The following is a 23,512-nucleotide window of genomic DNA, read 5'->3' as shown; positions in this document are numbered from 1 at the left end:
CCCTCTGACCTCCACACGTGCCCCGCAGCACATGCCCACCCCGAACCCCACATACAAAATAAGTAAACAAAAATAGTTTTAAAAGGGACATTAAAGAAAGTCTTTTATTGAATGATGTTAAACATTAATAGCTCTCGTCTTCAGGAAGCATCCTAGTTACTTTTTGGACCATGTTTGGTGGAAACTTAAAAAGCATTTCTATTTATCAAAAATCAATGTTTCTCTTAATTAAAGGGGCCTAGCAGAGACAAAAAGCACTCTCTCTGCTGTATTGTTTGGAGATGATGTTCATTAGACAATACCAGGTTCCCATTAGCTGCTTGTAACTCAAGAGCCCAGTTGACTGTTCCCAAAGCCTGAAGACGTTACCGCCTAAGTCTGATTTAAGACAGCTATCTGGATCTCAATTATTAATGAAATTAGGGTCCTGGATGCCAGCAAGAACATTGCCTTAGGTAAAGGCTGTAAAGGAAATCATATTAGCGTGGAATTTCCTCTCCTCAGGGGCTCCTCTTCTATTGCATTATTCACTTAGCCGTCTCCTGTAAGGGAGATGGACTGTTGGCCATCGTCCTAGGGCAGAGCCCAGTGGAGACACTAGCGGGGTTCATGAAGGCATCAATCTCAAAGCCTCCATGTGGTGCTTGTATGCCTCGGTCCAGTGGCATGCCCACAAAATAGCACCAAGGTTACCACAAGTGAGCAAGCAGAAGCGCAGGGTGGAGAGGTGCTGAGCGAGGCAAAACTGAGCCACGGCACACCCTGCACACCCTGTGGTCACTCCTCTGGTCCCTGCCCCAGCACTGCTGGTCAGTGCGATGAGTCTTCTGCGGTCCTGCCTCCTGGTGGCTGCTGTAGGTAAGTCCTGTCCATGATTAGACTGGGCACGGTCTTAGCTCTCGCAGTGTGGTGTCCACACGGAGCGGGAACACCTCAGATTCATCCCTTTTTATTCATACTCTGTTGAATGCTAGTCTCTATGTCCCCTCTCACACACCATCACGCACTGCTGCACAGCATCATGCCCTGGGACTTTTTATAGAGGTGAAAATTCATCCTGAAACATTACAGTTGGTGGGCAAATCTTCATGTCTGAGGAAATCCGGCTTACTGTGGTAATTTACATTAAGCATGGGGCAGTCTCTTTCAGATATGAACGGACAGCGGGTTTTAGGATCCTAGATAGCCTTGACATTAAAATAAGCCTTTAGCTGAGCAGGGGAAGAGTCCCATGGATATATCTCAACTTGAGATATCTGCATACCGTTTTGATATTGCAGTGTTTAAATCCAGTTTTACAGAAACTATAGACGTGGCTAGTATATTGCTAACAGCAGCTGCAAAAACATGCAAGTTTTGAGTGTATGATTTCTTTCAAAATACTTTAGAGATTGTATGTGTTTTAATGTATGGAATGATATTTCCATGGTAACATCCACTATACTGAATTGAACTGTTTTAGGATGCAATTGATTTTTTAAAAAGAGAGTATAAATCAAGAACCTATGGGCAAGCCATACCCACACCTGGGTATGCATCATTCTCTTCTTCTTGCATCCCCTTCTCTAATCCAGGGGTTCTCAACACATGAGTCGTGACCCCTTTGCGGGGCCAAACCACCCTTTCACAGGGGCTGCCTAAGACCACCAGAAAGCACAGATATTTACATTACAGTTCATAACAGTAGCAAAATTACACTTATGAAGTAGCAACAAGAATAACTTTGTGGAAAAATAACTTTATGGTTGGGGGTCACCACGATGTGAGGAACTGTATTACAGGGTCGCAGTGTTAGGAAGGTGGAGAAGCATGGGGAATAATCTGTTAGAGTGTCTTCTCCTACACTCCAAGTGTCGGTGATCTCTAACACGCTACTTCTTCCACCATCCCCCTCAGGCCCTTCCTCTTTGAGGGAGCTCCTGGAACTCGGGTCTGAATACTCAAAGTTTAAAGTAGAACTGCAAGTAGTTGTGCAAGTCAGTTCTGGAGAGGAAATAAAGACATTTGGTAGCTAGAAAGCTGGGAATTTACAGAGAAAGGAAGAAATCACTGGAAATGTTTGGGTTTTTTTCCCCCCTGTTTGGTAGAGAAGAAAATAACACAGATATCCTGGACATTTAACTTCAAGGATAAAAGCCTATCTTAATTATAAGAGTAAAATAGAGGAAATTTCATTAATGCCAAATGGATTTCTTTGCAGAAAATAACTATCAACATGAAAATAAGATAAAATAGAACCGACATCCAGAAGCCTCAGGAAATCCTTCTTACCAGTTTTCCCACTGATGTTCTGTGCTCAGCGGGACAGGAACAATGTTTTAGCAGGGTCTAATGACTGAGGCCTCCTCATAAATCACACTGAGGACATCTGTGGCAAAGGAATCTGACATTGTACTAAGGGAATGCGGAGTTGGCTTGTAAACAGCAGAACTGATTTTTTTCCTTTGCACTGAGAGTGTGCTAGGGATGAGGCTTGTACAGCTCCAGCCTCACTATTCATTGACCCACATAAGTTAATTCGTTCTTTAGCCAGTTTTTCAGGGCCTTATGTAGACTGGGTTAGCCTCGAACTTACTGTACACCTGAACGCTGAATTCTGATCCTCCTGCATCCACCTCTCAAATTCTAGGTTACAGCTGTGCACCATCTTGCCCTGTGTGTGTGATGTCGAGGGAGGACCCAGGCCTCCATGTGTGCTAGGCAAGCACTCTATTTATGGATCCTCACCCTCATACCCTTAAGTTGGTTTTTATTTGGAATGTTCACGAAGATCAGACTGTGGAAGTGTAATGTGTAACACAAATGTAAGATATTATCAACCCAGAAGCACGGACTCCGGAAAGACCGCTGGCTGCTTCTGCTCAGTAATAAACACTGTGCAGGGTGTATCGACTTTCTTTCCAATGGCGTAGTCAGTGCTGGTCCTAATATTTTTAGACAGCCAGGTCACTTTAGTGTCATGCCTACGAGGTTGTTCTCTGAATGCAGACCAGCTGTGCTTCAGCGCCAGCCCTTAATTTGGAAGCTATGGCCCTGGGCATCTGTACTTTCACTGAATCTGTAATAATTGTGCCTTCTCTCTCTCTCTCTCTCTCTCTCTCTCTCTTTCTCTCTCTCTCTCTCTCTCTCACACACACACACACACACACACATACACACACACACACACACACACACACACACACCAAACCCAAACAAAACAACAAGTGAAAAAGAAAGAATGCTTTTTGTTGTTGTTGTTGTTGTTGCTGTCATCTTTAGTCCAGGCTAGCTTGTAACTCAGTATGTAGTCCAGGCTATCTTCAGATTTGTGATTCCCCACCTCAACTTCTGAGGGCTGGGATTCCAGACATGTACCACCACGCCTGCCTTTGTATTCGTACTGTCTTTTAAAATCTGTTCACCCCCCAAATACTTCATATCTCGGTCCCTAATAGATCCTATTCTCCAGAAACAATACAAGTGACTTAAGGGAAGCTGGTTATCTGGACCTGAGGAGACAGGGTTGGCCAGGAATCTCTCCTGAGCCCGACGATAGCTTGCATCAGTGTCTATGGAAACAGCCTTGAACTTTGAGTCGTTTAGTGCGGTGTGAATGTCACATTAGCTTTCAAGGGGGCATCATTTGCTGCTAATTAATGGTCACTTAAATCCTTAATCTCTCTCCTGTAATTGATCTTTCTCCTTGGGCAAATTTGCATTCATAGTAGAAATGCAATTTATTATTTCCTCTCAGCTTATGCCAGAACTCGGTTCTCTTTGCATTTATGTGAGCTTTTTATCTTTCTCTTTGTTCCGAGTCCTAGCCTGCAAAACTATTTCTTTGTACCTAGGCTTTTGACACCTTCTAGAAAACATGGGTCTTTCTTCTCCAGGAGACCTATGGACTATTTTTTAGATAAGATAGGAGTGAGATAGATGGAGAGAGAGATTTGAGTCCCTTTGAGCGGAGGGTACAGGGAATGTACTTTCACCTCTCAGCATTATAATTTAGCCACCTCTATTTCCTGGGTTGAATTTCTCCAACTGTGACTTGAATTAGGGATTCCCAAGAGAGGCAAAAAAAAAAAAAAGCTGCTGCCCAAAGCAAAGTTTGTAGTGGGCAGGGTGGGGGGAATCATGGGACTACCTGGTTTGATACTCCCTACTTTCCCTCCCTGGGGTACAACAGTGAGCAATGTTCTCAGATAGAGAGTCACACCTCATGTTTTGACAATAACAATTCACAAAAACCTTAAAAATGATGTCCCGTGAAAGCCACCCACCTTCGTCCTGCATGCCCAAATAGCTGATCCCACCCTAAGCTTCTTCATGGGTGAACAGTCAGGGAGTTAAAATGCTCATTAAGTTTCCAGTTCTGATGGTAACGAAAGCATATGTTTCTCTGCCCGCTACCAGCCTGGGATGACAACTCCAGCGTTGTCATGGGCCGTTTAGGTTTCCACCTCTCTGACATTGATAAATCATAGAAATTGCTGCTTGTGGCGGCAGGTAACATGACTTGATTCATAAAGAAACAGGTCCAAACAGGATTGTTGCACAGGGAGAAGTGATCTCATTTACTTTTCTACTGGATTCCCCAGACCTTCAGAAATTCATCAAAATAGGGTCAATCCACACTCAGGACATCCCAGACGGCTTTCATCCTGTGCAGTGTCGGGAGGGGAGGTGTGCAGTTTGCTTTAGCCCAATGACTTGTCGAAGCTTCAGATTCCCCAAGGATTGGCAAAGCTCGTGAACAAAATATCTTTTTGCAATTCAGAGAGAGCCCCCACAAATCTGTCACTTCCCGGTGTTTGTTTCTCTTGCTTGCTTTCTCCTGCCTCGACACCAATCGCGACTCCTAACAAATCAAGATTCCTAGATCAGAGGAAATGATTGTTTCCTGAAGCCAGGGAGAATTTTCCCAAAGCAAAGATCTCATTTTTCTGACAAGTACATTTTAGTCAAGGACAGATGGTGTGAGAAAATAGATTTTTCAATGGAAACAAAAGAGCATGAATTGAACTCTCATTGATTTCATTATGTGGAAATCCACGCAGATCTTTGGGATCAATGGATTATCCATTACACATGGGAAATCAAAAGAAAGAAAGGAAAAATAAAATACAGGCCTGGGGAGGCAGCTCAGTGAGTAAGAGTAGTTTTATTTCAAAGCCTGAGGACCTGACTTTGAATCCCCAGTGTTCATGGAAAAAGCTGGGCATGGCTCTGTATGACCTATAACTTCAGCACTGTAGGAAACAAAGACATGAGTGTCACAGGGGCTTGCTGGTTGCTAGTCCAGATCCATGCTCAGTGAGAGATCTTATCTTGGGGGAGTAAATCAAAGAGTGATGGATTGGGACCCCCAATGTCCTCCATGTGGTACATGCACCGTCCCACACTCACAAACACAAACCAACACGGGGGTTAACTTTGGGCTAAGGGTGTAGGTGAATATTTTCATCATACCAGCAGAGTACATAACTGGAGCAGAGACAGAATCCTGTCTCGGCACAAGCACTGTGAAGTGGAACTCTAGGTACCGTTTGCATTCCTGAAGATGAAGTCGCTTTATGTATCTCTACAATTCAGTCTCTTTTGAGGGCATATTCTAGTTTTTTTTTCCTGTTGTGTCATAGACGCCATAACCGGAAGCAGCTTGTTCATCTTGCAGGTTACAGCCCACTAACAAGAAAAGTCCTCAAGGCAGGAACTGAAGCAGATACCATGGGGGTGGGACAACACCGCTTACTGGGCTTGCTCCCAGGCTCTGGATCACTTGCCATTCCAAAATGGCCTAGACGCCCTGCCCACAGATGAGAGTGCCCACAATGGGCTGCACCCTCCTGTATCAATTAATAGTCAAGACAGTCTCCCACAGACACGCTTACAAGTCAGCCTGCCGGAGGCAAGTCTTCCTTTGAATTCACACCAACAGCCAAGATTAGCCCTCACAGGGAACTTGGGCTGTCATTTACTTTAAGTCAGTGTGTACTAGAAAGCCCACCAACTGCCTGTGAATTTGGACAGCCTAGAGTCAGTTGACACAGAGAGCCACCATGTCCCAAACGGTCTGTCTACCACTCCCTAAAGAGGCTCATCGTCTTCATCTTCATGGTGACATCTTTCTTTTCTAGGTGTCCTAGGCACCGCAGCTCCTCATCCCAGGACCCCCTCTCTGCATCGTCTCACCAGACAGCTCTTACGGCAGTATCACAAGGATGTCAGACCAGTTCGCAACTGGGCTGAGGCCACCACTGTCTACCTGGACCTATGTGTCCATGCTGTATTGGATGTGGTAAGGACTAGTCTGCCCTTGCTCGTTCTTGCTGTTCTGGTAGGCTGACTGATTGAGTGACTGATTGATTGAGACAGGTCTCATGTAGCCCAGATTGGCCCCAAACTCGCTAAGGATGGCATTGTGCTTCTGATCCTTCTGCCTTGCTTCCTGAGCACTGGGACCACAGGTATAAACAAGAGGACAAGCCAGCCTCTTGTCCTCCGCGCTTTATGCAGAAGCCTGGACAGAGTTCTAGTCCTGAGACTTTGGCTGAACTGCTGGTACTAAAAAGAGTCTGCATTTTTTTTTTTGAGATGGAATTGATTTACTTATCTTTTCCATTATTAGTGACAATGGCACATTATAGAAGACAGCCAGGTCTGGAGTTGCAGTTGAATGGCTGAGCACTGGACTGGTGAGAGAGGGTTTTCTCGTTAGATCCACTACTTACTGTCTGAAATTTGAAAGAGGAAAGAAGAAAAATCTCTGCCCTGATTATCGCGAATGTGTAAAGGGCTTTTTCTAGACTGCTGTCTGAAGATGGGAGGACTCATTTGAGACCCTATCAAAAACAACAGCAACAAACCAAACAAACAATAAAAACAAAAATGGGGGCTGGCGAGATGACTCGGAGCCTTAAGAGTATTGGCACCTCTTCCAGAGGTCCTGAGTTGAATCCCCAGCAACCACATGGTGGCTCACAACCATCTATAATGAGATCTGGTGTCCTCTTCTGGCCTGCAGTGATACATGCAGGCAGAACACTGTATACATAATAAATAAATAAATCTTTAACAAACAAACAAAAATAAAACCTTGTTTCAGCTCAGGTTTTTGGAGGTTCCATTCCTTGATTAGTGGGTTTCATTTCTTTGGGGCCTTCAGCATCACTTACCTCAGGAACATGCCTCAGAGCAAAGGCACTCACCTTATGTGAAGAAGAGGAGGAGGGGTCCAAGTCCCCTTCAATGGCAGATTCCAGTGAGGAAGAGACCTCTTAAGAGGCTCTTAAGGGTTTCATGACCTTTCAATAGCACCGCTTTGTCTAGCCAGCCTTCAACACTCTATCCTAGATGGGGCTACTGTTGCTGTGATACAAACACTCCAACCAAAAGCAGCTTGAGAGGAAAGGGTTTATTTCATCTTCCAACTGCCAGGTCACAACCTGAAGGAAGTCAGGGCAGGAACTCAAGTATGGCAGGAACCCGGAGGTAGGAGCTCACTCGGAAGTCATGAAGGAATGCAGCTTACTGGTTACTCCTCACAACTCCCTCAGCCTGCTCTTATACCCAGGGCCACCTGTCTAGGGTTGGCACCACCCACATTGGGCTGAGCCCCCTCACATCAATCAAAGAAAAAAATACCCTACAAATTTGCCTACAGACCAGTCCTATGGAGACATAGTCTCAGTTAAGATTCCTTCTTCCCAGTTGACTCTAGCATGTGCCCAGTTGGCATAAAAGTAGCCAGCACACGCTGTCTTCGGAGGACACTTGATATCTGAACCGTAGCTGTCCTCTTAGCGCAGCCACCACCATAACAAAGCTGCCCCTGTGCATACCAGGGCTATGCTGAGCTGTCTACAGACGTGTGTATGTGTGTGTGTGTGTGTGTGTGTGTGTGTGTGTGTGTGTGAAGACATGCATGCCACAACACATATATAGCTGTCAGAAAACAACCTTGCGTACTGGTCCTTACCTTCTCTACCATGTTTGAGACATGGGTCTCTCTGTTGTTTACTTCTGCATATGCCAGTCTGGCCTTTGGGCTTCTTTCTGGGGATTCTCCTCCCTCTGGCTCCATCCACAATAGGAAAACTGAAATTGCAATTCTTGCTAATGTGTCTGACTTTAGGTGGGTTCTAGGATTCCAAGTCTGATCCTCACTTTTACTCTTCTGTAACTGAGCTGTATCCTCAACTCTACTCTCAACCTTTATACTTCAAGAAAATCACAAACATGGAACCACATATACTTGACCTTTGGCCTTTGATCCTTTTTGTTTGTTTGTTTGATTTGGTTTTTTTGTTTGTTTGTGTTTGTTTTAGAGACAGGGTCTCAATATGTAGCCCAAGGTGGGCTCTGGTTCTTAGCAAATCCTCCTGCCTCAGCCTCCCAAGTATTGAGATTACAGCCATAAACCTGCATTTCACTTTTTTTTTTTTAAAAAAAAGCTAGGTCTCCCTCCCCACTCCCAAACATAACTGTTTAGTCCACTACAAAGCGACAGTGGGCGTGGCAGCCACAGATGAGCTGCCCCCTTATGTCACTTCTCTGGCTCATCTGCTGTGTGTAGTGATAGTCCCCTCCCTGCTGCTACTCTGTAGTGTTCTAGGTCATTGCCCTTGTGTCTATAACTGATCTGAAAACCCATTTTAATCGATGTTATCTTGTGCATTTGCCAACACTATGCTGCTGCTTGTTTCTAGAATTCTGGTTTTGTTTGTCTGTCCCTTCTATCCTTCCCTGTCTCAGGTATCTTATACATTTTTAATAAATGTTAAAAATATTTTTAAACATTTTTAATATTTTGTTTTAGTTATTTGCGGTTGGATCTCATGTAACTCAGGCTGGTTTTGAATTCACTATGTAGCTGAGGATGTCCTTTAGTTCATGATTCTTCTGCTCTATCTTCCAAATACTGGGATTACAGACATGTACCATGACACAATACTCTAATTGTATCCCCATCCAGTTTTCTGTAGTAAATCACAGAATCTCCTATTTTTATGTGTGCTTGTTTCTTAAGAACATTATCTTGCTGTGAAACCCAGGACTGTATGGAGTTCTTTACATACCTCAGACTAGCCTGGAACTGATGGCAATCCTCCTGCATCAGCATCCCAGGTGCTAGGATTATAAGCATGGTAGTGTATGTTGTAACCCCAACACTCTGAAGCCATAAACAAGAGTATCAGAAGTTCAGGGCCAATCTTATCTATATGGCAAGATAGTGCCAGCCTAAGATACACAAGATTCTATCAATTAATCAATCAACCAATTATACTTCCCACATCCCTCCTTTCAACAACAAATTTCACTTTTCCTTTTTAAGAAAGATTTTTTTTTATTTATTTATTATGTCGACAGCATTCCTTCCATGTATGACCGCATGCCAGAAGAGGACACCAGATCTCGTTATAGATGGCTGTGAGTCACCATGTGGTTGCTGGGAATTGAACTCAGGACCTCTGGCAGAGCAGTCAGTGCTCTTAACCACTGAGCCATCTCTCCAGCCCAAGAAAGATTTTTTTATTTTTATTATATGTGTATGAGTGATTTGTCTTTGTGTATGTCTGTGCACTACCTGCATGTCTGGATCTGTGGAGGCCAGAAGAGGCCATCTGATCCCCTGGAACTGGTGTTATAAACACTTATGAGTCATTATGTGGGTGTGGGGAAATCAACCCCAAGTCCTCTGGAAGAACAGCACCTGCTCTAACCCCCCCTCCCCCAAACCGGGCCATCGCTCTAGCCCCTAACTTTCTCTTTTCTCATTTTGACTTTCCCATAAGCTAGTGAAAAGACCAGTCTATGATCTTAGATGGGGTTGTTTAATTTAATGTCAAGAGAATCTCCACCCGAAAGGCCTAATGTCACCCACTCCTAATAGATAACCCCTTTAAGGTCTCCTTTTTTTAAAGTCTCTTTTTAATTGGATATTGAGCTAGAATTTTGGAGACTTAATTTCTTGCGGCTAACATGCCCCATAGCTAGAAGAGATACAGTTCCTCACCCCGTAGTTATCAGTGGATGATCATGGACATCCTGCTTCCTAGAATCCAATGTTAAGCATGATCCGAATAGACATACAGTATGAGTGTCAGGGTGGTGTACACCTGGGATCCCAGCACTCGGGAGACTGAAGCAGGAGGATTGCTGTATGAAGCCAAACCTGAAAGACTGCAAGAAAGTCTATCTCAATAAATACTAGCAAACCAACAAATAACTAAATGACACACAACAGGAGCTATGTCACGAGAAACCTCAGGGCAGGAGGGTAACGAGCCCTAAGAAGAGGTTAGGATGGCTCTCAGCTGCTTCCTTAGCTCCTTCCTTCCTTCCTTCCTTCCTTCCTTCCTTCCTTCCTTCCTTCCTTCCTTCCTTCCTTCCTTCCTTCCTTTCTTTTTTTAAAGAAACTTTATTATATGGGTATTTTGCCTACATGTCTATCTGTACAGCACATGTGTGCCTGATGCATGCAGAGGCCAGAATGGGCATCAGATTCCCTGGTACAGAGGTTACAGATGGTTGTGAGCCACCATATGGGTGCTTGGAATTGAACCTGGGTCTTCTGGAAGAACAGTCAAGTGTTCTTAACAGATGAACCTTCTCTTCAGCCCAACTTTTTTCTTTTGATTTTATTTTTATTAAGATAAAGTAGAACTGCTCAGCTTTGCCTTCAGTGGCTTATTTGGAGATAAATATAGAGAAGAAATAATGTCTTTACGTTAATATTTTCCCTTGGAACAAGGATGTCAAACTGAACTTTTACAGTCTAGCTCTTCCTGCCTTGATAAAAGAAAGCAAAATCCCATTATTATTGTAGACAAGAAAAACACTGAAAACACGGCTCCCCTACCCCATGGTGTAACATATATTCTTTTGTTACTGGACGAGGTTACACATAACTCAAAATTCGGTTCAGTCAATTCTTTCTTTTCTTTTTTTTTTTTTGAGTCAATTTTCTTTTGCATGTGTATGTGTGTTCAAGCATATTCATGTATGCAAAGTTGTGTATGGGTGCTGCAGATACTTGTGGAAGCCCAGGAGCAACCTCACTACCATTTCTTTGAAAAAAAATTATATTTTTATTTAGTGTGTGTGTGTGTGTGTGTGTGTGTGTGTGTGTGAGTCCAATCTCTCCTTCTGTTATGTGGGTCCCAGCTGTGTGGCAGGCATCATAAGTTGCTGAGCCATCTCACAGGCCCTCAGCTGTCATTCCTCAGATGATATCAGTTATCATTCCGTACACTTTACCAATTTTCTTTTTTCTTTCCTTTCTTTTCTTTCTCTTTTTCTTTTTTCTTTCTTTTCTTCTTTTTTTTTTTTTTGTTGGTTTTCGAGACAAGGTTTATCTGTGTATCTCTCTCTGGCTGTCTTGGAACTCTTGAACTCATAGAGATCTTCCTGCTTCTGCCTTCCTGGGTGCTAGGATCAAAGGTGTGTACAACCACCGCCTGGCTTGTCCTCTTTTTAACACAGAGTCTCTCACTGATCTGGAATTCCTCAAGTAGACTAGACTGGTTCACAGCTAAGCCCCAGGATTCCACCTGTTTCTGCCTCCAAAGCTCTTGAATTTTAAGGGTGAGCCACTGCTTCTAGAACTTTACATTTTTTTAACATCATAGGTTCTGGAGGATTGGACTCAGGTCTTTATGTTCACAACTGTCCTTTTTGTAGCTGTGATAAAATATTGATCAAAGACAAACTGGGGAAGAAAGGGTTTGTTTGACTTACAGGTTACAGCCCAACAAGAAGGGAAGCCAAGGAAGGAAACTGGAGGCAGGAATTAAAGCTTACTGCATTGCTCCTCCTGGCTTGATCAGTTTTTCTTTTCTTTTCTTTTCTTTCCCTTTCTTTTCTCTTTCTTTTCCTTTCTTCTTCTTTTTTCTTTCTTTTTTTGAGACAAGGTCTCTCTTCACAGTTCTAGCTGTCCTGGAACTCACTATGTAGAGCAAGTTCTGCCTCCCAGTCCTGAAATTAAAGACATGCTCCTCTAAGCCTAGCTGTTTTATAGCCCAGGCCCACCTGTTCAGGGATGATGGTATCACCCAAAGTGGGCTGGACTCTCTTTCATCAGTTAGCAATTAAGAAAACATGCCCCCAGATGTACCCCCAGACCAATCTGATGGAGGCATTTCCTCCGGTGAGATACCTGCTTCTCGTATCCAGGTTTGTGTCAATTTGGCAAAAACTGTATGATGACCAGGCAAGCAAGCGCTCTCCTGAACCGAGCAGCTGCTCCACCACCCAACCCTTTGAGTTCTGGGGCTATAGCGTGGATCTCTACAGCTACACATCCGCTAAGCTGTTACAAGTTTCTTGATAGAAAGTCTTTGTTGCTTGTGTTCTTATTTCCCAACACATGCATTGTGATTTATTTTACTTCCAAGATGCTAGATCAATACTGTAAAATATCTAGTGACTTAAAAAAAACAAAAAAACAAAAAACACCGATCTAAGTTTATCTCTACTGATGACTAGGTTACCCCGGAGACACTTTTCAAATGTCACTGTTGTATGTAGATGAGCCAGACAAAGGTAGTTGCAGCCCTAGGAACAGTTCTGAGGGTTCTGATAAAATCGCTCACAGATTCTGTCCGGAGGAAGATGCTCCCGCTGTGAATAGCGAACTTGTCGGATGCCTCTGCCAGCAGCTGTACTGCTAGCAACTCTGCTGGATGAAGCACGGCTCTCATCGCAGCCTGGCTCTCATCGCAGCCTGGCTCTCATCGCAGCACCTCGCCTCCCATCACATGTTTTGCCTCCTGTTTTGTTTATGGAAAAGCCTACAGTCTTGTCTTCGAATTTCTGAGTATTACGAGTTCCTTGGGGAAATCTGATTATAGAGATAATCTACTCAACAGTGAAGAGTTCCAATTTGTTTCTATTGAGTTTTGTCAATTCCGAATTCCGGATACCTTTGTATTCCAGTCCATTGACTGGAGCCTCCCAGCCAGACGTTCAGGCATCTGTTTCCATAGTCTCCGGAACTAGGAAAGATAAATAAGAATGTGAGGGAATTATCTGTATATTTGCTAACCACCAATTTAGATCTAAATAGACTCCCTCTGTTAGGAAGACTAATGAATTCCAATTCTCGGAAATATCCTTTGCTTTTAACAAGCAAGATGGAAGGTATCGAAAGAAAAAAGAGGCACGCAGAGGGAAGAGCTGTGAATAATGCCACCAGAGAACCAATTACACTCACCAGCTGGCATTGGGAAACTTGTTTCTTTGACAAAAAAAAAAATTGTTAGTTTTAGCCTCAAACTACTTTTTGACATTGCATTCTTTAGGACTGAATGATGAATCTTCCCAGTCACCCCCATAAGATTCTAGAACAAAAAGAGTGTAAATATCATTTCTAGGTGTAAAACAACAAAGCAGTAGGCAAGCAGAGGAAAATGAGAGACAATATCAATATGGCTGGCCATCACAGTCAGCTGGACCAAAGGACAGCGGAAAGGAGCCATGGGAACAGGGAGGTCCTCTTCCCAGCTATCCAGATCAATGGGAGGCATTTATAGGGTGCTGGGACAGTCACAGAAAAATCAGTAAGGACAATGGGGTTATTGAAACAAGATGATATTCCTGTGAGATCCTCAGCAGGTAAAGGAGCTTGCTTGCCCCAAGCTCTGAGGGTCAGAGCTCCATCCTCAGAGCCTACACAGAGAAAGGAGCGAACCCAGTCCTGAGGCTGTCCTCTGACTTCCACACTCACACAACGGTGCGAGTGTGCCTGTGCACAGACACACAGACTTAATCCTGTGAGCATAGTTAACGACTCTTTCCATTAATATAAACTGCGTTTTGGAGTTTTACAAATATGTGTTTGTAGGGAATCCTCACTGAGTGTAACTAAGCCTGGCATTACTTGGGTGAGTATGGCATGATCCATTCCAGAATTACTCGGCTCATACATTTCCCAAGGAAGTGAAGTGAGTGGTATCCTCTAATCTTGGGCTCTCAATAGAAGACTTAAAAAAAAAATAAAAACTTCCAGAACCCCCGCTGAGCCAATCTTGGCTGGGGGTCCCCACTGGTCCTTCTACAAGCTGTTCCTTGGGGAAATATTTGTGAATTCAATCTTTTCACTTTGCATACCACTTTAAAACCTGCCTCTCTCAAGTATCTATTTAAAGTCCATAAAAATCTGTAGTTCCCATGAGTTCAAAGCAGCCTTTGTTGAGCCTGGAAACAGGGCTCCTTGTCTTCTTGCTCTTTCTTCTTTCCTGCTGTACCTAGAAATGTATATTCAATAACCTCTCACTTTCTTGACTGTAAAAATGGGGAAACTTTAATCCGAAAAGTTTATTGGGTTTCCTTTGGGCTTGGGAAGTAGCTCAGCTGGGCAGTGCTTGCTTGGTGTGCAAGAAGCCCTGGGTTCTTTCCCTCATCCTGGCATAAACTGGGCATGGTGCATGCCTGTAGTCCCAGCACTTGGGAGACGGGCAGAAGGAACTGAACTCAGGTCTCCTGCAAGAGCACTCTCAATCACTATGCTATCTCTTCAGTTCCTTGATTAGCCTTTAAAGGCTGGGTCTCACATAGTTCAGGCAAGCCGTAAGCTACTTGTATAGCTGAGAATGACTTTGAATATTGGGTCCTCCTCATGCCTCTGCCGCTCAAGTGATGGGACCACAGGAGTGGATCACCAATCTCTACTCTAACAAGGTTTTAGTGAGCTTGTGGTTCAACTCTGACACTTTACTTAGCAAGTTACCCATCTGCTGTAGGTTTTCTGGTCCTCTGGTATGCAGAAGGGGGTGTTAGATCCTGGAACCGGTTCCTCTGGAAGAGCAACAAGCTCTCTTAACTGTTAAGCTGTCTCTCCAATACTAGAATATTTGTATTTATTTTTATATGTGTGTGGGTGTGCCTGCATGTTTTTATGTGTGCAGGTGTTGATGCAGACCAGAAGAGGCCATTAGAGTCCTAGAAACTGTAGTCACAGGCCATTGTGAGCTGCCAGATGTGAGTATGGGAACCAAACTCAGGTCCCCTGCAAGAGCAGCCATTTCTCTACGCCACACAAAAGCTTTCTAATTTTGATAAAAATCCCACTTTTTTCCTTTGTTGCTTTTGCCCTCATATCTAAGAATCACCTAATTCAAAGTCCCAAGAGTCTGAGTTTTGTAGTCTTAGCTCAAACATTCAGACTTGTGATCCATTTTTATAGTTAATAGTTACTAGATACGATGTGTGTGAAATAACCCTTCTCTTTTAATCTCCAAGAACATCTTATTTTTGGATTGTCCTTTACTAGATTAGATGTGGAAAATGCTGCTAAAGAGGGTTTTGTTGCTGCTGTTGTTACTGCTCCTGCTGTTTGTGGGGGGAGATCTCTAACAAAATACCACCAAGGGGCTGAAAAGGTGGTTAAGAGCACTGGCTGCCCTTCCAACAGATCTGGCTTTGAGTCCCAGAACCCACAGGTAGCTCACAGTCACATCTAGCTCCAGTTTCAAGAAGTCCAATGTCCATTTCTGGCTTTCATTGGCACCAGGCCTGAACATGGTGCACAGATATACATGAAGGCATGTCTCACCCACATTAAATACTTTAATTAAAAAAAAATCACCAAGTTATTACAGACATGGGAAAACTACATCTGTTGTCAAGAAAGTGTACCTCACCTGTACTGAGCTCATCAGTCTGTTTCATAAGCAGACACATTTAAGCACAAAGTAACTTAGCAGAGATGTCTGCATGTGTCAGTGCAGATAGCTTTCATTGAAAGATTATGAATAATATCTTGATTAGAAGTAGAAGCTTGGTCTCATCTTTTCAGCTCAGTATTGGCTAAGACTTACATATCATTTTTTTTAAAGTTTGATTAATGGCAGAGTAACTAATTAAAGCAGGAGAAGAGATTAGAAAATCACTCAAAATGTTAAGTGCGGTTAGAGTGCTATTTTGTCCTGGATAATAGCACAACATGCAAAGCCACAGGTGTGCAACATAAGCGGGAACTGAGGATGCTCGGGTGTCAAGGAGGCTAGGTAATGTTTTTAAAATCAGCATTGGTTGGTTGGGTTTGATTTTCCTCCCTCTTAAATTGTCAGATGTTTGTGCTTGCCTCTGATAATTGATGTGCTGAGATTTCGTGGGGATGCTCCTGCACTTTGCTTGTTCATGTGCTCAGATTCTGTGTGGATTTTTTTTTCTTTTTTGCTCTGCAGGACGTACAGAATCAAAAATTAAAGACAAGCGTGTGGTACCAAGAGGTAATCCGTTCATTCTCCTTCCCCTTCTGCATTCTGGGTTCCTGATCAGGATCTACCGCAAAATGTGGTTATTCTAAGGAGGAGGTACTGCCTCTAGGGGTATAGTCCCTTTGCTCAGAGAGACTTCATTCATTCAAGGATTTAGCCATAGAAGGGATCTCCTTCCCCCTAACAGAGTACATCGCGGGGCTGATGAATTGGATCAGTTTGCAGTTATGCCAGTGCACTTAAGCTTCCTCATGTTGATGTTTCCTGCTTGACTGTTCTTAACAGGTTTGGAATGATAAGTTTTTATCCTGGAATTCTAGCCTGTTTGATGACATTCAAGAAATCTCTCTCCCTCTCAGCGCCATCTGGGCTCCTGACATCATCATCAATGAGTTGTAAGTGTTCTGGGGGTGTATTTCTGTGACCTTTGGGGTGATTCACATGTTCGGGCCAAATGCAAATTACTCTCAGTCATTGCTGCTATACTTTTGTTTTCTCTGGTCACTAGGGTTATACGATGGGCAATATTCAGAATGGAATTGCCATGAGTTGACATTATTCAGGATGCAGATTTGGAGGCTAGAAAGATGACTTAAGAGTTAAGAGTAGTTAAGAGTACATCCTGCTTTTCCAGAGGACCAGAGATTCAGTTCCCAGCACCTACATTGGGTAGCTCATAACCTCCTGTAACCTGGCTTCAGGGGATTTGATGCTCTCTTCTGGTCTCTGTGAGCATCTGCATTCATGTGAGCATACCATCCCCATATACGCATAATTTAAAATAAAATAATTCTTTTAAAAAGATACATATTTGATTAATGGTGCTTGGAGTTATTGTTTATGTTGTAGCTGTAGCGGGTGAGTTAATTGATGAGACTTGTTATTTCTGAGAGTGTTTGTAAGGGTGAGGCACCTCATGGGAAATATCATTCTATCATTTTTCTTTTTTTTTCCCCCTAGGTCTTACTTTGGGTCTTAGGGTCACTACCACCGCATAGTCAGTTCTGTGTATGTTTGGAAAGGACTAAGGTCCTCTCCATAACAGGTTCTTTTGTGTTTCCTGTAGTGTGGACCTTGAAAGATCTCCCGACCTTCCCTATGTATATGTGAACTCTTCTGGAACCATTAGTAACCACAAGCCCATCCAGGTGGCCTCGGCATGCAGTTTACAGACATACGCCTTTCCCTTTGACATCCAGAACTGCAGCCTCACCTTCCACAGCATTCTGCACACAGGTGAATGAACCACAAGAGACGCAGTCTGTCGGCAATACCTATGCTGTGTGGGCATACATGGGTGAAATGATATCAACGTCAGATCTATTTTATTCTTACACATGGTTGATTGTTTAAAAATCTAAACCTCAGCTGGATGTGGTAGCATATGCTTAAAATCTCAGCACTTTGGAGGTGGAGGCAGGAGGATCAGAAATTCAAGATCATCCTTGGCTATAGAGAAAGCTTGAGTTTACTTGGGCCACACAAGACTCTGCCTCAAAAAAAAATGTATTATTGCAGTGGGTTTTCCTAGAATTCAGACAAGGTACAATGTTATAACCGGTGCTTTTAGTTTGTTAGTATGATATCAGGATTCTATTATCATTGAGGATGTTCTAAAAGTCACAGAACACGCTTCATACACTGTGGAGAGCAGGCTTCAACTTCAAATTCATAGTTGAATAAAAGATTAAACTATTTTTGGTCCTCTCCCCACCCCTGCCTCTTCTCTGTAACTCAGACACTGGTGATACTGTGCGTGTAGTCAGGATAAAAGGAAAGTCTCAAACTGGGGGTTGAGAAAATGGGGGATGCTGGCTCCTGATTATCCCCCAGGAAGCCCATTGTTTCTGGTTTTTTGTTGTTTTTTTTTTTTTTTTCCCAGTGGAAGACATAGACCTGGGCTTCCTGAGGACTAAGGAAGACATCGAGAATGACAAAAGGTCATTTCTGAATGACAGTGAGTGGCAACTGCTCTCAGTGTCCTCCACCTACCGCACCCTGAGGAACAGCGCTGGAAACTTCGCACAAATTCAATTTAACGTAGGTTTTCCTTCCTACCCGGTGCTCACGTCTCCACAGTCCGTGGCCTTATGTATTGAGCTGCGGGATCTGCTTTATTGTATATCCTCATTATTACCTGAGAATAGCATGTTCAGTTGGCTCTGCCCATCCCCCTGAGCTGCAGTATTTGAGAGCAGAGATACTGAGCCACCAGATTTCCACCATAATCTACAAGGGAATCAGAGAGAACAGTGTGTAGACTCCAGAGATCTGACCCACCTCACAGCAGAAGTCTTCAAACCTTTTGGCTTACACAAACATTATCACTTCTAATTGCCACTGAGAATAAAGCCCAAAGCAGTGTACACCATCAGCATCACAAGGAATTGAAAGAAAACAAAACGAAACAAAACAAAACCTGTCTCATCAACATAATTGTCCCATTTTTAATTGAGAAAATTATCAATTAATTTCAGATGCAGATGCATAAAATGATCATATTACTAACTTGAATATCTGAAGGAATTAGCTGGGAGTCATCTGCATGACCCACAGAAACAATGGGGCTGAGGACGTAACTGAGTTGATAATTTACAACAAACCCTGGGGTTTATCACAGGTACACATAAACCAAGCATGATAACACACATATGTGATACCAGCACTAGGAAGAGACCAGAGAATTAGATCGACTTTGAGGCCAGCCTGGGCTACATGAGACCCTATTTCGTAAAAAGAAAGACAAGGAAAGGAGAGGGAGGGAGGGAAGGAAGGAAAGAGAAAAGACAAGAGAAAGAAAGAGAGGGAGAAAGAGAGACACACACATACAGAGACAGACAGACAGACAGACAGACACAGGTAGAACAAGTAAGTAGCTTCAGGGTCAGAGGTAACAACTGCTGACCAGGCCATGGTGGAAGCCATGGTACTCTAATGCATGTCTGGGAGTGCTCTTGGTCAAACTGTACCCAGGGAAATTTGTCTGTCTTGAGGAGCTCTGGGAGAAGGACAGTGGTGCTCACCACTTTCCCTGCCAAGCTTCTGTTTCTCTGGCTTTCCTAGCAAACCACCCTCCATGGTCACGGGCAGGCTCACATCACCAGGAAACTCTCAACGCTAGAACTTGGCAGAGAGCCCTGCTTTATTGCGCAAAGTGAAGGTGATATTTGTGACAAGGCAGGAGGATGGTATCCATGGCAGAGAATAAATTCAGTTGAAAAAAAGGTACGCCAAACAGGTCAGGAGTGCCTGTGACGTGTATTCCTCCAGAGTCAAGCCTTGGGAATGAGGAACCTGCAGGTCAGCCTGAGGGCTGATGCAGAAGAGTGAGATCAGGGTTCCTAAGGGCGTGCGTGGCCTCCATTGACTGAAAGGTATGTGTTTTCTAGAAAACCTTAAAGCACTGGGGTTTTAGCCTCCCTCATGGCTACTCCTTGACTAGCAGCCCAATCACAAAACATGCCTATGGAGCAAGGGATCAAGGGTGTCCATTGTAGCCTGCCTGCCCTCTCTTCTTTGTTTCGTGATCCTATGGCTCAAGCAAGGGCCTTGCTCACACTAGGCGAGCATTCTACCACTGAACCACATCCGCAGTTCTTGTCCACTTGTTCTTAGGAAGAGAATGAGTAGGGGAAGGAAAGCTTTTTTTTTTTAAATTTCAGTGAGTTTCTTGGCTAAGAGTAAACACCTCATTAATTTTAAAGATATCAGCCTGCAAACATTATTAATGCAGCCCAAATAATGGAGAGCATTAAAGGGAAATGTGAGGGAATGGCAAGTGCAAGGTGGAACCAGTCACCTACCAAGCACTCCACGGAGTACTGCACACATCATTACCCACACTGCACGGAGACAAAGGCATGAGCGGCAGGTAAATGGGAGTGTGAGTGTGGGTATACCCTTGTGTGCTCTCTCTCTCTCTCTCTCTCTCTCTCTCTCTCTCTCTCTCTCTCTCTCCAGTTACATGTTACATGTCATTCTTTCCCCTAAATATTAGCTTATCTTCTTGAGGGCAGCTGGACCCATTTGGAAAAAGAAAGAAGGTAAGCACTGCTTCCTGAGAGGTGTCCCTCCATGTAGGAACCACAGTCTGAGTCCTTTGCCCTCCTCATCACCACGTTCCTCTCTGTTAGGGTGTTTCTACAGAGGCATGCTGGAGGTAGGGATGCATGCATTTGATTTCATGCCCTGGAAGTTTTCTCCAAGGTGTCTTTGCCCTGGGGGTCAAGGTGGGTTACCTGGTAAGGCTAGCTTTCACCTGCTTCTCTGAACCAAATCCCCCCCAAAATCCCGAATAAAGCCACAGATTATATTAGCCAGACTCAGAAGTGATCCTGCAACTTTGGAAAGACCCACATGTTCCAGAACGCTTGCTGGTTTCCATCTCCCAACCTCCACACCTTTCCCGTGGCTGCCATGTACCCCATGCCTGGCTTCATTGTTTTCATACCACATAAGACATTCTGCACTTAGCAACCAAGGCATCCTGGTGTCATTCGAAAGCCCTTGGCCAGTGTTGTAGCATTTGGAGTTTACCTCTGTGCCAACAGTGCGCTTACTGGTGTCCCGACGGTAAAGGAGCATCTTCCTCTTATTCTAATCACCTGCTGTGTCCCAGACCAAGCTGGGAACAGTTGGAACAGGCAAGAGAGACAACATTCTCTTCAAAACACAATATCATTCCCTGCTAACACACACAGCTACCATCTATCTGGCATCAAATGCTCGCAATGGCATTAGCGCCAGTTAACGCAATCACAGCCACTGGTGCTGGCACACGTGCTGCTTATCACAGGGTACCACTGAAGTTTCAGAATCCAACTGCATTGCACAGGAGCCCCAGACAAAACTCTTCTCCCTGTAAGGATGTTTGTGTACAGCCTGGGACCCAATCCAACAGCCATGGGAGGGGAGATCACCTCCAATACATTATTGAAGATGCTGATTCCCAGAAAACAGCAGGATAGACATTCAGTTTCTGTATGACCTTGTAGGAGTGGGCAGATGTAGAGAGAAACTCTCGAAGTCATTTTGGATGTAAAGGGCCAATCAAGATACCCTGATACTGAGTGGAGACTCACCAGGCCCTGGAAACTCATAGAGGACTCGGAAAATGAAAAGAGAGTTTGGGAAAGAGAGAGGCCTGGCTCAATCTCTTTTTCTATCACGATTCCCATGCGTTTTCTAGATTAGGGTGATTTTATTGAGATTTCCATTGAATGCTCTAAACTTAGGATTCAAGCCATTCTGGTGTCCTTTAAAAGCTCTTGATCAGTGATGTGGATGCTGCTCGTACTTGACAGGACACCCTTCCGAGGAAGAGAAGGGAGGGAAAACAGGAAGGAGGGGGGAAGCTTGAACTCTGGAGTCATCCTAGGGTTGCTCAAGGAGTGTGGTAATCACAAGCTTTCTGTTAATACAGCCTGAGCCGCAGTCTACATCCCCAAAGTCCTTGCTCTGGGACAAGGCTCTTGCTTAAAAGGCAACAACTTTCCCATTCCTTCTGAACCAGGGGTGTGAGGAGGGATTTGGGAAGGGAGGGAAATGGGCTTCTATGTGGAGCATGAGTCTGGGCGTCAAAATTCCAAGTATGTCATAAAGACGGTCATGCAAAATTGAGTACTGGTGGGGTCTACCATCAAGGAGGCAATTAGAGGCTAACCTTGGGGCCTATTCCATCTCCAAGGAGCTCTCCACACACACATTCTGAATTAGATTGATCTCTTTCATTAACATCAATAGGCTCCAAATACCTTTGTGTACTTATTATTACCTGGCTTTAATGGATAATGAAATTGTGGCATAATATTGCTAACACCTGAAGGGTGTCTAATGGAGAACACAGGCTGAAGCTAAAGTGCTTTTTCTTCCTTTTCTGTGGAATTTAAAGGCACCAGCTCCTCTAGCCCATTAGGAATGATGGGCTCTGGGTAGGGCAGGCTTACAGAGAACAGTGTCACGCTGAGCAGGTGACACATTCCTCTGAGCAGAAGCAGGTGTCATGGGTTCTCAGGTGAGGGCCATATGAAGACTGACCCCCAACAGGACACCTACCATTTGGGCTGATCTCCCATCTGCAGTTGATTGAAGCTAAAGGTAGCCTTATTAACCGATTTTTGATGGAGTTCAGTGAACATCTCAGCATTAATGATTGTTGGAGTTTAATCTCTGTTGCTGGGGCACAGCACTGTGACCAAAAGCTTCTTGGGGAAGAAAGGGTTTATTTGGTGCATACTTCCAGGTTACAATCTATCACCAAAGGAAGTCAGGGTAGGACTCAAGGCAGAAACCATAGAGGGACTTGGCTTGCTGGCTTGTTGTCTGACTTGTTCATTCCCAGGCTTGTGCTTAGCTAGTTTTCTCATACAGCCCAGGACCACCTGCCTAGGGATAGTGCCACCCACATTGGGCATAGCCCTCCTGCGTCAAGTAACAATCAAGGCAATCTTTCACATACATTCCCACAGACCAATCTGATCCAGACAATTCCTCTGTCAAGGCTTTCCTCTCAGATGACTCTAGGCTGTGTCAGAAAGACTATTTAAGCTAACAAGGACAATGACAGACATAAAAAGTACAGAGATGAATAAGAAAATCTCTTGGTATCTATTATAGACATCAAAATCTGTCCAAGGAGCTATATAGCTCAGTCGATAGATAATTTGTCCAGCATTCAGGAAGCCCTAGGTTCAATCTCTGCATAAAATATCAGCTAAGCTGAGGAAGTCTTTAGTGTCATCATGCAAATGAGATAGGGACTCTGGTTTTGGTTCATCCTGGAGCAAGATTTCTTTCTATACCGTAGATTTTTCTAACTCTAGCCACCAGAGTATAGCTCCCAAACTCCTAAGACCAGACTAGGACAGGGACAGGACAGGGACTTACTTGTCCTACTTAGGACACTATGTCTCTCGTATTTCCAGTAGTACGGCAGCAGCCTCTTCACGCTCAGTGTTTGCTGGACAAAGGAAAAGATAGCGGGCAATCAGTTGGGATAACAATAAGAGTTTCAGAAAGCAAAAAATAAAATTAGAGATTCGTTTTGTTTTTATTTCATTTTTTGTTTTGTTTCCACTGTACCAGACTTGTAGAGAACATTGATTCTTAGAAGGCATTGCCTCTAAAGCAAGGAAAAAGGTGGGTACTTTATTCTAGAAAAAAAAAACCCAAACTGTGGTACTACTTGTTTTCTCTTAAGAAAGGTAACATCCTTGCTAAAGACAGGAGCATATACGAGAGGTGGTTTTAGAGGGTATAGTCAGCTTTCCAGTTTAGTAAGATAGATGGAAATTGGGAACTTTCTTTGT

The 23,512-nt window shown here is 43.8% G+C and overlaps 1 protein-coding gene across 1 annotated transcript in view; it reads left to right on the top strand.

The window, feature by feature from the left end:
• Positions 1-596: 596 nt before the first annotated feature.
• Positions 597-23,512, top strand: part of Htr3b (5-hydroxytryptamine receptor 3B) — a 28,126-nt gene continuing 5,210 nt past the window's right edge. Inside the window, exons 1-6 of the mRNA XM_048417015.3 lie at positions 597-858; positions 6,123-6,283; positions 16,173-16,217; positions 16,491-16,600; positions 17,272-17,441; positions 18,088-18,245. Coding sequence (XP_048272972.3) covers positions 819-858; positions 6,123-6,283; positions 16,173-16,217; positions 16,491-16,600; positions 17,272-17,441; positions 18,088-18,245 — 684 coding nt within the window. The 5' untranslated portion in view covers positions 597-818. The remainder of the gene's footprint in view (positions 859-6,122; positions 6,284-16,172; positions 16,218-16,490; positions 16,601-17,271; positions 17,442-18,087; positions 18,246-23,512) is intronic.

Source organism: Myodes glareolus, chromosome 4 (assembly GCF_982192425.1).
Source record: "Myodes glareolus chromosome 4, mMyoGla1.1, whole genome shotgun sequence".
Classification (NCBI taxonomy): Eukaryota; Metazoa; Chordata; class Mammalia; order Rodentia; family Cricetidae; genus Myodes; species Myodes glareolus.
This window is presented reverse-complemented; position numbering and strand designations above follow the sequence as displayed.